The sequence below is a fragment of the Physella acuta genome, unplaced genomic scaffold (genome assembly GCF_028476545.2).
Source record: "Physella acuta isolate Inbredline_101_S28 unplaced genomic scaffold, ASM2847654v3 ptg001188l, whole genome shotgun sequence".
Lineage (NCBI taxonomy): Eukaryota > Metazoa > Mollusca > Gastropoda > Physidae > Physella > Physella acuta.
The window spans coordinates 335,001-351,516 of NW_026732705.1; the positions used below are offsets into that span (position 1 = coordinate 335,001).

General features: G+C 39.9%; 1 protein-coding gene across 1 annotated transcript in view; it reads right to left on the bottom strand.

The window, feature by feature from the left end:
• The window catches only part of LOC131956939 (uncharacterized), a 23,725-nt gene extending 8,066 nt beyond the window's left edge, over positions 1–15,659 (bottom strand). The window contains exons 1-2 of the mRNA XM_059321577.1: positions 15,104–15,659; positions 10,721–10,881 (exon numbers count right to left, since the gene is read on the bottom strand). Coding sequence (XP_059177560.1) covers positions 10,721–10,881; positions 15,104–15,422 — 480 coding nt within the window. The 5' untranslated portion in view covers positions 15,423–15,659. The remainder of the gene's footprint in view (positions 1–10,720; positions 10,882–15,103) is intronic.
• Positions 15,660–16,516: the final 857 nt, after the last annotated feature.

A 16,516-nucleotide genomic window follows, 5' to 3' on the forward strand; every position in this document is an offset into this window, starting at 1 on the left:
GACAACTGACGAATGAGGACAACTGATTAAATTTCTGGCAGCTTAGGACCTACGTGTAACTGTCAAGATTAATTATTATTTTTTGAGCCTAATTAAGACCTAATTAAAACGTCTTAATTAAAACAAAAACTTAATTAATCAGTTTACAAATTCTGTTAGTTTGAATTAATAGAAGAAACACATTTTGGTGTATTTAAAAAATGTATTTTAAAAAAATCGAATAAAAATGTATCATAAATACAATCTTTTATTTGAAATATGCATTTTCAATCATGGTAAACACTGGTTTTTGTGACCATATCCTAATGACAGCTAAAACCAAATGTTCCAATATCAGCAATTTATGTAGAAAATACATTCTTTTAAACAGTGTCCGTCCCCCCCGGAAATTTTAAGTGCCCCTCGGATAAAAAATTCTGGAAGAAACACTGAATATCAGGATGATTGTCTGGGGCAAGTGGACAACATGGATGGTTGGGGCAAGTGGACAACATGGATGGATGGGGCAAGTGGACAACATGGATGGTTGGGGCAAGTTGACAACATGGATGGTTGGGGCAAGCTGACCACACTGATGATTGTCTGGGGCAAGTGGACAACATGGATGGTTGGGGCAAGTGGACAACATGGATGGTTGGGGCAAGTGGACAACATGGATGGTTGGGGCAAGTGGACAACATGGATGGTCGGGGCAAGTGGACAACATGGATGGTTGGGGCAAGTGGACAACATGGATGGTTGGGGCAAGTGGACAACATGGATGGTTGGGGCAAGCTGACCACACTGATGATTGTCTGGGGCAAGTGGACAACATGGATGGTTGGGGCAAGTGGACAACATGGATGGTTGGGGCAAGTAGACAACATGGATGGTTGGGGCAAGTGGACAACATGGATGGTTGGGGCAAGTGGACAACATGGATGGTCGGGGCAAGTAGACAACATGGATGGTTGGGGCAAGTAGACAACATGGATGGTTGGGGCAAGTGGACAACATGGATGGTTGGGGCAAGTGGACAACATGGATGGTTGGGGCAAGTGGACAACATGGATGGTTGGGGCAAGCTGACCACACTGATGATTGTCTGGGGCAAGTGGACAACATGGATGGTTGGGGCAAGTGGACAACATGGATGGTTGGGGCAAGCTGACCACACTGATGATTGTCTGGGGCAAGTAGACAACATGGATGGTTGGGGCAAGTAGACATCATGGATGGTTGGGGCAAGTGGACAACATGGATGGTTGGGGCAAGTGGACAACATGGATGGTTGGGGCAAGTGGACAACATGGATGGTTGGGGCAAGCTGACCACACTGATGATTGTCTGGGGCAAGTGGACAACATGGATGGTTGGGGCAAGTGGACAACATGGATGGTCAGGGCAAGTGGACAACATAGATGGTTGGGGCAAGTGGACAACATGGATGGTTGGGGCAAGTGGACAACATGGATGGTTGGGGCAAGCTGACCACACTGATGATTGTCTGGGGCAAGTGGACAACATGGATGGTTGGGGCAAGTGGACAACATGGATGGTCAGGGCAAGTGGACAACATGGATGGTTGGGGCAAGTGAACAACATGGATGGTCGGGGCAAGTAGACAACATGGATGGTTGGGGCAAGTGGACAACATGGATGGTTGGGGCAAGTGGACAACATGGATGGTCGGGGCAAGTGGACAACATGGATGGTTGGGGCAAGTAGACAACATGGATGGTTGGGGCAAGCTGACCACACTGATGATTGTCTGGGGCAAGTGGACAACATGGATGATTGGGGCAAGCGGACAACATGGATGATTGGGGCAAGTGGACAACATGGATGGTCGGGGCACGCTGACCACACTGATGATTGTCTGGGGCAAGTGGACAACACACTAGCTAAAGGGCTTGTAAGTCTACGGTCTCGAAATCTACTAGCTGGCAAGTACGTGAACGAGAAGTTGTGACCTACTTACAAGCCCTATAGATGCTTGTCTTGATCGCCGAGACCTTACTGATAATCCACGGGTACTCAACCGCGAGAGATTAGGGTTTAGGTTAGAATTAAGATTTTTTTTTATCAGCGCTACAGATTTCAAGAGTCAAGCTGCTTTAGCCGAGTCACGGCTTCCGGTTAACTGGAAACTACGCCTTTTATTGCAAGCCGGTTCTTCTTTTGTACGTGTTCCCAAAAGGAAAATATTAAGTTATAGTCTCTTATATAAAGAAAATTCGAAATAAAAAATCTTTAATTAAAATTATCTTCCAGAAAAAAAAAAATTATAAAAATATTTTACTTAAAGTATCCTTTAGTAAACATGTTTCCGTAGATGTATTTTCAGTATAAAAAAAATAGGTTAGTGAAAATATATTTAAAATATCTTTCTTTAAAAATATTTTTCATCAAAGAAATTGTCCTTTAAATATATCTTTGAGTAAAGAATGTTTCAATACCATCTTTAAATAAAGCTCATTAAATATTTATTTTTACTAAAGATACGTTCCTTAAGGTGTTTTATTAAAATACCGTTAAATAAACTCAGCAGACGACCTAAGCGTTTAAAGACACAGCTTGCCTTATCACGTGACAAGACTCCGCTGGGTGGTGGAGGTGGGGGGGGGGGGGGAAGGATTAAACTGTCTATTGTTACCCGTTGACAGATTCAACATTTCTAGAACATTCCCATCGATTCTACTAGATCAAATAATATTTCTCTCGACAGGGACAAAAACAAGAAAAAAAAACGGGAAAATAAAATTCCCCTTTGTTTGAAGCCCGTAACCTGACAACCTCTATGAACTAGTTTTTGTTTGTTTCTATAAATAGCTGGCGTAGTGGAGATTCTACGAGCCGAATTTGATTGGTGGTTTAAATAAAGCTCAGGTCAAGCCAATTTTAAACTCCACAACACGGAGAGTAAAAAGGAGGAGATCACTCCGAATACTATTTGTACTGACGTCATATGAATTTTTTACGTTTAAAAGCAGTTTAAATATAAGCTTGATTGAACTCGTCTTTTCTTCAAGTTTATCTATTAAATTTTAATTCGCGCGGTGCCTAATCAAAAATCGATTCGACTCGATCCTCTCGCAGCCGATAAAATCAATCAGCCGAAAGCATCGAACAAAAACTGTTAATGTTTTATGATCACAAGTGTTTCTTTAGAAATAAAGTTTGAATAGTTAAATGGGGCTGTGTATAGCTGTGTAGATGTGTGCTAATGTGGCTTTGTTGCCGTGTTATGGTGGCTGCAGGATTTTTCTATACAATGGGAGGTCATTGGGTCTATCAAGACAGGGGGATGCTGTTGAAACATAAGTGACGTCGCTGTGTACTTTATTTTGTGTGTAAAGGGGGGGGGGTTACACAGTAATGTAGAGTGAAAGCTTTGTCTTAAATATTTGTAAAGGTATCCCATTGATAATATAGCGACCCACGTTTTTCTTTATAGTTATTTAAACAGTAGTGTATTATTGTATATTTAAAGAAAATCATTTATTTTTCTCATTTTTAGTGCATTATTACATAAAAGCTTGTTGTTGAAACGTTTTTTCTGTATTTCATTTTTGAACGAACGGCGAGTGTATTAGAAAACCACGACCTTCCCACCGTCCCAGCTAAACAAGGTCATCGACTGACCACTACCTTCCCTTTACCACCACTGTACCAGCCATAAGAAACAAGGTCATCGACTGACCACTACCTTCCCTTTACCACCACTGTACCAGACAAACAAGGTCATCGACTGGGTTGTGTTTTATCTCAACCCTTTTTAACAACATTCTTTTACTTTCCAAACTAATTATCATTCGGGTATTAGTTCAAGTTAAGGCCATATTAAAAAACCCACCATTGTTACACTAATTTACTTGAACCATCGCTAATCAAATAAAATCTTAAAAAGGCTTATCAACCTAGAACTAATTAAAAGAAATCTTGAAGAAGCTGGGCAGTAATCACAACCAGAACATAGCAGACCCTGGACCATAGTGAGGGGAGGGGGAGGCTGTAGAGGACCCGTAAATTATTCACAGGACGGTGCCACAATGGACGCCCATTAGCAGAGCTCCAGCATGGGGGCGGGGCAGGTCTGGTCGTCACGGGGAGTCTTCAGGTGTACACGGGACTCGTTCTAAGTACAGGTACAAGTGACGTCATGTGATAAGGTAAGTAGATCAATTATTAATTTGAAATACACGTCCACCCGCAAAATATGTGTATGTATACAGACATTTATTTATAGATATATACACACATACAAATACATATATATATATATATATATATATATATATATATATATATATATATATATATATATATATATATATATATATATATATATATATATATATGTCTGTAATTAAGTAACTTGAATGGCTAAGTGCTTTTAGAAAGAAGAATCATTCTAAATCTTAGCTTATTCGCCTTTTACAATAAATCGATGAAAATGTCTATTTAGGGATGTTTTCTGTTAGCAATTAACGGATCAGTTGCTGCTGGCTTTTGAACGAATTCTGTCTGCTGTTAAAGTGTCTGTCTTTTAAATGTCTTCTGCATGCTATGATATGCATTGTTTTCTGTCTGCTTTTTAATATTCTTTTTTTCTGCCTATTTTTAAAAAAATCTGTTTTCTTCCTCCATATTAAGGAATCTTGTTTTTTTTTTGCTATAAAAGATTCTAATTTAAACCTGCCATAAAATGGTTGGTGCTTTGTCTGACTTTAAAAGTCTGTTTTCTGCCTACTTTTTAAGAGTCTATTTTCTGCCTGTTATCAGAGTCTGTTTTCTACGTGTTAACAAAGAGTCTGTTTTCTGCCTGTTGTTAAAGAGTCTATTTTCTGTCTTTTATCAAATAGTCTGTTTTCTGCTTTTTATCAAAGGGTCTGTTTCCTGCATTTTATCAAATAGTCTGTTTTCTACCTTTTATCAAAGAGTCTGTTTTCTACCTTTTATCAAAGAGTCTGTTTTCTGTGCTATCAAAGAATCTGTTTTCTGCCTGCTACCAAAGAGTCTGTTTTCTGCCTGCCACCAAAGAGTTTTCTGCCTGCTATCAAAGAGTCTGTTTTCTGCCTGCTATCAAAGAGTCTGTTTTCTGCCTGCCACCAAAGAGTTTTCTGCCTGCTATCAAAGAGTCTGCTTTAGGCCACAGAGAGCTCAGGTGCCAGGTTCTATAACTCCAGCAGACGTAAGCTGCTACACTCACACGGCGCCGAGATGAAAGCAGCCACTCAGCTACGGCAACAGGTGAGTCGCAGACAGCCCTGCAGCCAATCACAGACCTCTGGCCTCGTTCTGACAATCAGCGCCAGAAGCGAGACTTTCATCTATTGTGCTCATCACAGATAGAGTTTGATTGTATCTGCAGATAACGTTTGATTGTATCTGCAGATAACGTTTGATTGTATCTGCAGATAACGTTTGATTATATCTGCAGATAAGACCTTGGGTTAAAATAAGATTCCTAAATAATCAACGTAATTTAATTATTTTAATGACGATTACAATCATGCCGTTTCTGGTAATCAAGCTAAAATCTAAGGACGACAACTCGTTATCGGGTAAACAAAAGAGATTTGCGTCCCTTGTCGTCAGCATAAACGTGCAGCTCTTAAACAAACTGGCGAGCCAGACATGGATTAACCTCCAGATTATCGAACCACACACCCACGCACACGTCATCAACAACTCCGCGAGATTTCATAATTTCTTAACCCCACCCCCAACATGTGCTTAGTTCATTGTTGTTATCATATATCGCCCCACATAAGGGTTACGTGATTAACACCCCCAAGACTGCAGAAACGCCCAAAGAGGGGGAAGGGCGGCGTGTAGATTTACACACCCCAAAGACTGCGTCATCACAGAAAGGGACCCGTGTAGATTTACACCTCAAGAATACAGCCTCACCAAAGGGGGGGGGGGGCGTGTAGATTTACACTTCCAAGACTGCAGCCCCCCCCCCCCCCAAGAAAGGGACCCGTGTAACAAGGGAAGATAAAATTGCTTAGGAACGCTGGGCGTCATTGCCGGACCCTCGAAGCTCCCATCTGTCCGTCTCGATAGGCTCAAGGACCTGGTGATAAAGGCAATCTCGGGGTCTCCACACAAGGGAGGTAAGGAAAAAAAGGGAGATAAAGCACGGATCTCTTTCTTGAACGCAGTTGCTCATCTCGGTTTTAAAACCAAATATCTCTCTGTCGCTACACCACATATATACATACATACACACATACAAACGGACACACAATTTAGTGTGTGCATATAAATAAATAAATAAATTATATATATATATATATATATATATATATATATATATATATATATATATATATATATATATATATATACATATATATATATGTACATATATATGTATATATTTATAATTGGGGTAATCAAAATAATAACCTATAACTATTGTAATTATGATTGCCAACCTCGTACAATAAAATAACAGATTATATACAACAGCGTGGAGCATTGTGCAATGCCTGTTCGACCCAGGACCTTGTGGTATAGCATGTCCTGTAGTTTGTCCTACAACCGTGTCAGGACCTTGTGGTATAGCATGTCCTGTACTTTGTCTTACAACCGTGTCAGGACCCTGGTCTCAGGAGCAGTGACGTCACGGTGACAACACGTCACAGACCGCCGTACGGTGGGTGGGGGCAAATGCCAAGATTTTCATTAGCAATTTACTCAATTCACCGTAGTGTAATCTTCTGCCTTGTGCTATTAAACATTGCAGGGAGAAGATAATTGTGATTATGTACTTTTCATTGTGACAAAATCACTGCCTGAGTATCGTAGTGTTAGTGAATTATTTTTATACAGATTTTCAATATTAAAGCGCAACACCCCCCCCCCAAAAAAAAACAAACAAACAATAAAGGACTTTGTACAGGATAGGCTTCATATATAAGTTTAGGTTATGGGTGATTGTATATGAACTAATAGACTAGAGTAATGTTTAAATGGATTATCGTTATCGGCTAACGCACCATGGATATGGCCACAAGATTGGAGCTTATATGGCTTGTATGGCCAACACACCTAGATATGGCTTGTATGGCCAACACACCTGGATATGGCTTGTATGGCCAACACACCTAGATATGGCTTGTATGGCCAACACACCTGGATATGGCTTGTATGGCCAACACACATAGATATGGCTTGTATGGCCAACACACCTAGATATGGCTTGTATGGCCAACACACCTGGATATGGCTTGTATGGCCAACACACCTAGATATGGCTTGTATCGCCAACACACCTGGATATCGCTTGTATGGCCAACACACCTAGATATGGCTTGTATGGCCAACACACATGGATATGGCTTGTATGGCCAACACACCTGGATATGGCTTGTATGGCCAACACACCTGGATATGGCTTGTATGGCCAACACACATGGATATGGCTTGTATGGCCAACACACCTGGATATGGCTTGTATGGCCAACACACCTAGATATGGCTTGTATGGCCAACACACCTGGATATGGCTTGTATGGCCAACACACCTGGATATGGCTTGTATGGCCAACACACCTAGATATGGCTTGTATGGCCAACACACCTGGATATGGCTTGTATGGCACAGCTGGATATGGCTTGTATGGCCAACACTTCAAGTTTACCTGGCAACGATCCGGTCACGTGCTTGGCTATGATTGGTTTATTACCTGGTCATGTGGTTTCCATCAAAACTTTGCAACCAATCGATTGCGCTGGTTATTTTTAAATTATTATATTCGAAGAAAATAATTTATAGCCAGGAACGATCGATTAAGAGAGCCATTTTTTGGCGTTGTTCATTAGCGAAACAATAGTTTCAACAAGATAATTGTAATGGACGTTTAGTGTTAAAACGTTGCAACACAAAATTTAAGATTTAATTTTATTTCCAAATGTTTTAGCTATTCTTGTAATAACCGTAACATGAATCATAATGATTGAGTTAGGCCAATGTGTTCAAACGGGTTTTAAAGCCGGGCCTGTGGGCTATAGGTAATCATCATGATACAAACTTAGGCCCTGATAGTCTAAAATACGGTCCTAAATTAAACTACGTCCCCTGGTCTAAACTATGGCCCGGTCTAAACTATGGCCCTGGTCTAAACTCTGGCCCTGGTCTAAACTATGGCCCTGGTACATTGTATTGCCTTGGTCCAAACTATGGCCCTGGTCTAAACTATGGCCCTGGTCTATACTATGGCCCTGGTCTAAACTATGGCCCTGTTCTTTACTATGGCCCTGGTCTATACTATGGCCCTGGTCTATACTATGGCCCTGGTCTAAACTATGGCCCTGTTCTAAACTATGGCCCTGGTCTATACTATGGCCCTGGTCTATACTATGGCCCTGGTCTAAACTATGGCCCTGTTCTATACTATGGCCCTGGTCTATACTATGGCCCTGGTCTATACTATGGCCCTGGTCTATACTATGGCCCTGGTCTAAACTATGGCCCTGGTACATTGTATTGCCTTGGTCCAAACTATGGCCCTGGTCTAAACTATGGCCCTGGTCTATACTATGGCCCTGGTCTAAACTATGGCCCTGTTCTTTACTATGGCCCTGGTCTATACTATGGCCCTGGTCTATACTATGGCCCTGGTCTAAACTATGGCCCTGTTCTTTACTATGGCCCTGGTCTATACTATGGCCCTGGTCTATACTATGGCCCTGGTCTAAACTATGGCCCTGGTCTAAACTATGGCCCTGGTCTATACTATGGCCCTGGTCTATACTATGGCCCTGGTCTAAACTATGGCCCTGTTCTATACTATGGCCCTGGTCTATACTATGGCCCTGGTCTATACTATGGCCCTGGTCTAAACTATGGCCCTGGTCTAAACTATGGCCCTGGTCTAAACTATGGCCCTGGTCTAAACTATGGCCCTGGTCTAAGCTATGGTATGGTCTAAACTATGGCCCTGTTCTATACTATGGCCCTGGTCTATACTATGGCCCTGGTCTATACTATGGCCCTGGTCTAAACTATGGCCCTGGTCTAAACTATGGCCCTGGTCTAAACTATGGCCCTGGTCTAAACTATGGCCCTGGTCTAAACTATGGCCCTGGTCTATACTATGGCCCTGGTCTAAAATATGGCCCCGGTCTAAACTATGGCCCTGGTCTAAGCTATGGCCCTGGTCTATACTATGGCCCTGGTCTAAACTATGGCCCTGGTCTATACTATTGCCCTGGTCTAAACTATGGCCCTGGTCTAAACTATGGCCCTGATAGTCTAAACTATGGCCCTGGTCTAAACTATGGCCCTGATCTAAACTATGGCCCGGGTCTAAACTATGGCCCTGGTCTAAACTACGGCCTTGAATAAACTACGGCCCCGCTATGATCAAACCCCAGTAAAAACACTGATACTAGACTACCATCGCAATACGATCAGCCCTTCAACTAAAACAGTTCCCCCACAAAAAAAAATATTCATTTTTTTAAAGCTTAACCACGACAAAACGTAAAACCCACGTCATTTACCCTAGCGTAGTTCCGAGCCAAGTTTTTAGAATTGTTTGTTTACATTTTGCTTAAACTTCGGGGTAACTCTAAAAAGAAGTCGGAATTATCTGCCGTAGAAGATCAAGTAATGAAAAAAAAAGGTAACCGCTGGTAAATAATTTCAGGTTTCATTGTGGGTTATATCGAGCCTTTTAATGAGCTGATCAACAAATAATCTACCTGTTACCTGTGAATGGAAGGCGACAGGTGAAACCTGTCTTTAATTTACGCTGAGATAAAAATAAATGGGGAGCTTCAAGAAGTCGTGGTTGATCTTCACTAGATTTACTTAAATCCAAAGATAAGAGACGATATTTAAGAAGAATTTTTTTAAATCAATTAAATTCTGCCTGAATTCTGGACACTTTCATTTCCCTGTAAAATTATCGTAAAATTGTGTATCACCTCGTGATTAACAGTATCTAGAATTAAGAGAAAAAAAAAGGGTAAATTTTACGATAAATAAAAATGTTTAATCTAGTCCTGGTCTACCCCTGACTTTTATCTATCAACGTCCTGGTCTTAACGTCTCCGGCCAACTGGCCATAAAATATCAAATTCGGACGTCTATAATTGCTGATTGCTTAATTTAATGACGTGAAAGTTTTACCGCCTCATTCGTAAAGATAAAATGAGAGTAAAAGTCGAATTAAAATTATAGCGAATTTTTTTTTAAAACTGATTTTTTAGAATATTCATTAGCGTTGTAATTATTAGTTTTAAAATATACTTCACATTTATAATAGATGTGCTATAAGTAGAAATAGTTTTAAAAATACTTTTATACCAAACTATGTTATATTTTTGCAGTCACAGCTTTTAAAACAATACAAAATATTATTTAAATATATTATTTGTTTTTTAATAAAAATAAAATAAAAAGATACCTAATACAAAAACTGTATCGTTTTTTTTTAAAATAATAACAAGTCATCACTTGTACTAGATCTATATACATGCTGTTAGATGGGTAGAAGAAATACAAAAAGGCTGACTTTAGAGTCAGGATACAAGTCAATACTGACCTGATCTATGTACAGGTTGTTAGACATATAGAAGAAACACAAAAAAGTCTGACACTATATATAGTCAGGACACCAGTCAATACTGACCTGATCTATATAGGCTACAAGTTGTTCATGTAGAAGAAACACAAAAAAGCCTGACACTAAATTTAGTCAGGACACCAGTCAGTACTGACCTGAATGATCTGCTCCACAAAGACCACGGCGTAGAACCCTGACATGACCAGAAGCTCTGGCACCGCGTAGGTCGTCATGGAGCCCATGTTCTTCATGACGGCGTCCATCTTGATCCGCGTGTCGGGCATCAGGTGGAGGAAGCAAGTTGCCAGATAAATTCCTGGGGACCAAACCAAAAAAACAACAACCTTAAATCAGGTGAAGGAAGCATGTGCCAGATAAATTCCTGGGGACACAAACCAAAAAACAACAACCTTAAATCAGGTGAAGGAAGCATGTTGCCAGATAAATTCCTGGGGACCAAACCAAAAAACATTAAATCAGGTGGAGGAAGCATGTTGCCAGATAAATTCCTGGGGACACAAACCAAAAAAACAACAACCTTAAATCAGGTGAAGGAAGCATGTGCCAGATAAATTCCTGGGGACACAAACCAAAAAACAACAACCTTAAATCAGGTGAAGGAAGCATGTGCCAGATAAATTCCTGGGGACACAAACCAAAAAACAACAACCTTAAATCAGGTGAAGGAAGCATGTTGCCAGATAAATTCCTGGGGACCAAACCAAAAAACATTAAATCAGGTGGAGGAAGCATGTTGCCAGATAAATTCCTGGGGACACAAACCAAAAAACAACAACCTTAAATCAGGTGAAGGAAGCATGTGCCAGATAAATTCCTGGGGACACAAACCAAAAAACAACAACCTTAAATCAGGTGGAGGAAGCAAGTTGCCAGATAAATTCCTGGGGACCAAACCAAAAAACATTAAATCAGGTGGAGGAAGCATGTTGCCAGATAAATTCCTGGGGACCAAACCAAAAAAACAACAACCTTAAATCAGGTGAAGGAAGCATGTGCCAGATAAATTCCTGGGGACACAAACCAAAAAACAACAACCTTAAATCAGGTGGAGGAAGCAAGTTGCCAGATAAATTCCTGGGGACCAAACCAAAAAACATTAAATCAGGTGGAGGAAGCATGTTGCCAGATAAATTCCTGGGGACCAAACCAAAAAAACAACAACCTTAAATCAGGTGAAGGAAGCATGTGCCAGATAAATTCCTGGGGACACAAACCAAAAAACAACAACCTTAAATCAGGTGGAGGAAGCAAGTTGCCAGATAAATTCCTGGGGACCAAACCAAAAAACATTAAATCAGGTGGAGGAAGCATGTTGCCAGATAAATTCCTGGGGACCAAACCAAAAAAACAACAACCTTAAATCAGGTGAAGGAAGCATGTGCCAGATAAATTCCTGGGGACACAAACCAAAAAACAACAACCTTAAATCAGGTGGAGGAAGCAAGTTGCCAGATAAATTCCTGGGGACCAAACCAAAAAACATTAAATCAGGTGGAGGAAGCATGTTGCCAGATAAATTCCTGGGGACCAAACCAAAAAAACAACAACCTTAAATCAGGTGAAGGAAGCATGTGCCAGATAAATTCCTGGGGACACAAACCAAAAAACAACAACCTTAAATCAGGTGGAGGAAGCAAGTTGCCAGATAAATTCCTGGGGACCAAACCAAAAAACAACAACCTTAAATCAGGTGGAGGAAGCAAGTTGCCAGATAAATTCCTGGGGACCAAACCAAAAAACAACAACCTTAAATCAGGTGGAGGAAGCAAGTTGCCAGATAAATTCCTGGGGACCAAACCAAAAAACAACAACCTTAAATCAGGTGGAGGAAGCAAGTTGCCAGATAAATTCCTGGGGACACAAACCGAAAAAACTTAGTGTTGAGGCCTTTGGTGGAAGCGTTACTCTAACGTTGTTAGCGGCGCTCTGAGAAAACAAACGGATAGGACTACAAATGTCAGAGGCTGTGTATTGGGGGTGTGAGGTGTATGTGTGGGGTGTAGGGTATAACCTGAGGTGTGTTAACACGTCTTGTTATTATTCTCTGACAACACCGACTGGCGCAGGTTCAAATACCTGCTGCGAGATTGACCCATGTTGACCTTAAGACCACACCTGATATCTCCTCTGACATAGGCTTGGAACCTTGTCTGGACTATTTTGGGAGTGGGTACAAATGGCGTACTACGCAACGTTTACAAAGAACAACTTTACTAGGGCTAAAACATTCCACGAGAGACGTGCTGTTTCATCAACCCCTTCTATTCTAATCAAGTTCTCGATAAGTCATTAATTTACGCTGGAGATGATTTATTTCCCACGGAGTCATCTGACCTCAATTGGAGCCTAACATATTGAGCATATACCAGTTAGGCTAGGAAGAGAAAGTTGTTAACAGTTAAAAGCATTCCTTTATTAAAACATACGTACTCTACTGCCTCTTCCTCATGCGCTACAAGGAAATCTTTAGTTAAGAGTCTTAACCCTAAATTTGTTTATACTTCTCTCGGGTTTAAGTGATTTTTCTCCCATTATTTTATTGTAAACATTCCTTCCCCTAAATATTTTTTGTAAAGATTCCTTCCCTTAGCTTAAGTGATTTGTCTCCCTTTATTTTATTACAGTTTTTATTTTTATCTCCCCCTTAAATGTAAATTAAAATGACAGCGCTGTAACGAACTTTGCCGCGTGTCAGTGTTTATATTCCTGTTTGTGGGGGACGGGAGACGGACTGGGGTGGGGTTGGCGGGGGGTGTGGGGGGGGGGTTACTGCCCCCAACTGGCAGTCGAGAATCCCCGTCAGTTCTACCTGTCTCGTTAAACTCTCACCTGGAAATGTTTGTGTTTATAATTGGCTGTCAGTTGGCGGGAAACAGTTTGTTCGCAGACGTGAGTTTTAATTTTCATGTCCATTCATCAACCCCCTCCCCCCTGCGTCTACTTGATGCCCTTTCCCCCACACCCTAACGCCGTCACACTTGTTTGCCCCTGAATCTTATTTTTTACAAAACTTTTTTAAAGTGCGTTTCGTGACTAAGTTAAAAGTTTCGTTGTCATTCTCAAACTGAACTTTCCTTTCTAAATACCTCAAACTATCATTTGTTTTCTAACAATACATGAGTCTACCATTTGTTTTGTAAGTGCCCCAAACTATCAAATGTTTTCTAAATACATGAGTCTACCATTTGTTTTGTAAGTGCCCCAAACTATCAATTGTTTTCTAAATACAAGAATGTACCATCTGTTTATTAACTACCATTGTTTCCTAAATACCTCCAACTACCATTTGTTTTCTAAATACCCCAAAGTACCATTTACCTTCTGAAAAACCTAAGCTAACATTTGTTTTCTAAATAACTTATACTACTCTTTGTTTCCTACGCTAACCTACGGCCAATATTTGTCTAAACTTCTCCTTAAAGAAAAGTGCATTCTGCTAAGGGCGTTTAACATCACAAACTGTAAATCTTTAAACACATACCGGCGTTCTCTTAAGTTTAAAATCCAATTAAATCTATACGACTAATTAGTGTATGTGTAACTCAGCTAATTTTTATTTTACTGTTGTCTTTCCCAGAGGTAATTACTTTGAATATAAACACACACAAAATTCATTTCAGCCTCCGGCTGTTTCTTTAGAAATTAAAACAAGTTTTAATATGATGGAATATTATGGGCGGGGGAGGGGGCGCTAATTAACGTAATAGTTTATGGGATGGCTTTGAAACGTCGTTAATCACCTGGGCAGACATTCATTGCAGATTGAATGAGCTCATTAAACGTCGGATGGAATCAAAGTAATTACATTTGATTCAGGTAGTTAACTAATATACGGCCTTGTGTTTGTGTTGGAGAGAGTTGAATTATTATTTGAATTGCTCTAGTGGATACACAGAAGAATCGTGTTATATATATATATATATATATATATATATATATATATATATATATATATATATATATATATATAAAGTGTATTAGTGTGTGATATTTCGCTATTTAAATATTGCACAATTGCAAAGGTATTAAAAAGAACAAGAATGATGACGCAACTGATATTTGTATCTGAAAAATATATGATGATGATGTATGTAATGTAAAATTGCTAATACTATTCGTTAACAATTACTAGCAAGCATTGTTTTGGTTTATTCTAATTTGTATTTTCGTTATAATTGAGCTTAATTAGTGAGTTGAATGGGTTTAGCTTACTAAATCAAAAATGTTTAACCACTAAGCCTAATAAATGAATTAAATAAGTGTAAGTATGTAAGTAGTTAATTTAATTAGTTGAACTAGATAAATAGTCGAATTGAATGGGTTTATCTAGATAATTAGCTGTTGAATTGGTTTATCTCAATGAACATTGAATTGAATGGTTGAATGAAGTGAGTTGATTCGTGAACATTGAATTGCATGGTTGAATGAAGTGAGTTGAGTCGTGAACATTGAATTGAATGGTTGAATGAAGTAAGTTTGTGCTGAGGTAACCCAGCGTGTGCTCCTAGTTCCCTTACCTCCAGAGAAGAGCCGCAACCCACAGAGGAAGTAATCGACCGAGTTCCTGCCCCTGGTGAAGAGGTGTGGGGTGTGTATGAGCAGCCTGAGGGGTAGCAGGCCGGACAGCACGGAGAGGATGGTCAGGATGAGCAGGCAGATGATCTTAGCGACGACCACGTCCATCGCCTCCCTGCGCATGGAGTCACTTAGGACGCCGGCTACTACCGCGATGGGGGTGGCTGTGATGGTGGTGGTGGTGCTGCTGGCGCTGGGGATGGTGGCTATTTTGGTGGTGGCGTTTATCGAGAACACGAACTTGGAGTAGAAGTGAGACATGGGGCCACCTGTGTATCACGTGACTTGAGGTGCCTGGCCGTGCACATGACCGAGGGAGGTGGCTCGACAGTGTGGGCTGGGTGGTGTCTGTTAGCACAGCGACCCGAGTTCTAATCCATCCTTCACCACTTTAGTTTTTTTATCACAATATTTTTTTTAAGTTCATGGAACTTTTAAAAACAGTCTAAACTTTGTTTATTCTATAATAAAAGTTTCAGCAACAACCCGCATGTAATTGTCTTATAAAGTTAAATCAAGTCAATGAGACAGGATTGTATAGTTGAACTTTCAACCACGTCTAACATACTGGAACATTGTGAATACCCGCATCAACTGAGAATATAAAAAAACAAAGTAGAATGTTAAAATGTAAACATTTGAAAAGTTCACTTTAAACTATCAAAAAGATAGAATCCATTTATAATAAAAGTAGCCCTGGAATAAAGTTCAACATAAAATGATCATTTGATCGCAAAATATGTAGGTGTAGTCTATGATATTATTTATTTCTCCGCAAGTTCAAGCTATTAACGCATTATGAGTTAGTATAAACTAGCAATTAAAACAAAATAATATGTTCAAAGTGTTGCTGATTATAGTGAGATGCAAATACCATGTAACATTCAGCATCAGCTATAATGCCTAGAGAAAATATTCGAAATTCATTTTATTCGACGGACATGCTCTAGAAGGAAGGTCGGAGGAATCCTTATATAAAGCTAAACCCCTCTCATTATTGGGATTTGAGATCCCCTCAAAGAAACATCAGAACCTCTGTATGATATGAACTTACATACGTTTTTTTTTTGTGTGTCTAAAATAAAAACTTGAGCATTCACTTTCATACGGCACTTTAAAACTAAGTGGATGCTCAAATCACAGGGGAATCTCTTTAATGTTTGTAAATATGGCACATTGCCATAAAACAGTTGAAATCTGTGTAAATATAACTGTACTAAGTTTTTTTTAAAATTTATAAAAACACGAACTGAAGATCGTATTTTCGGATTTTAGGGAAGCGAAACCTACAAAAAAATAATAACTAATAAATGATACATTTTTTTAAAAACGTAGCTACATTTTTGAAAGATAAA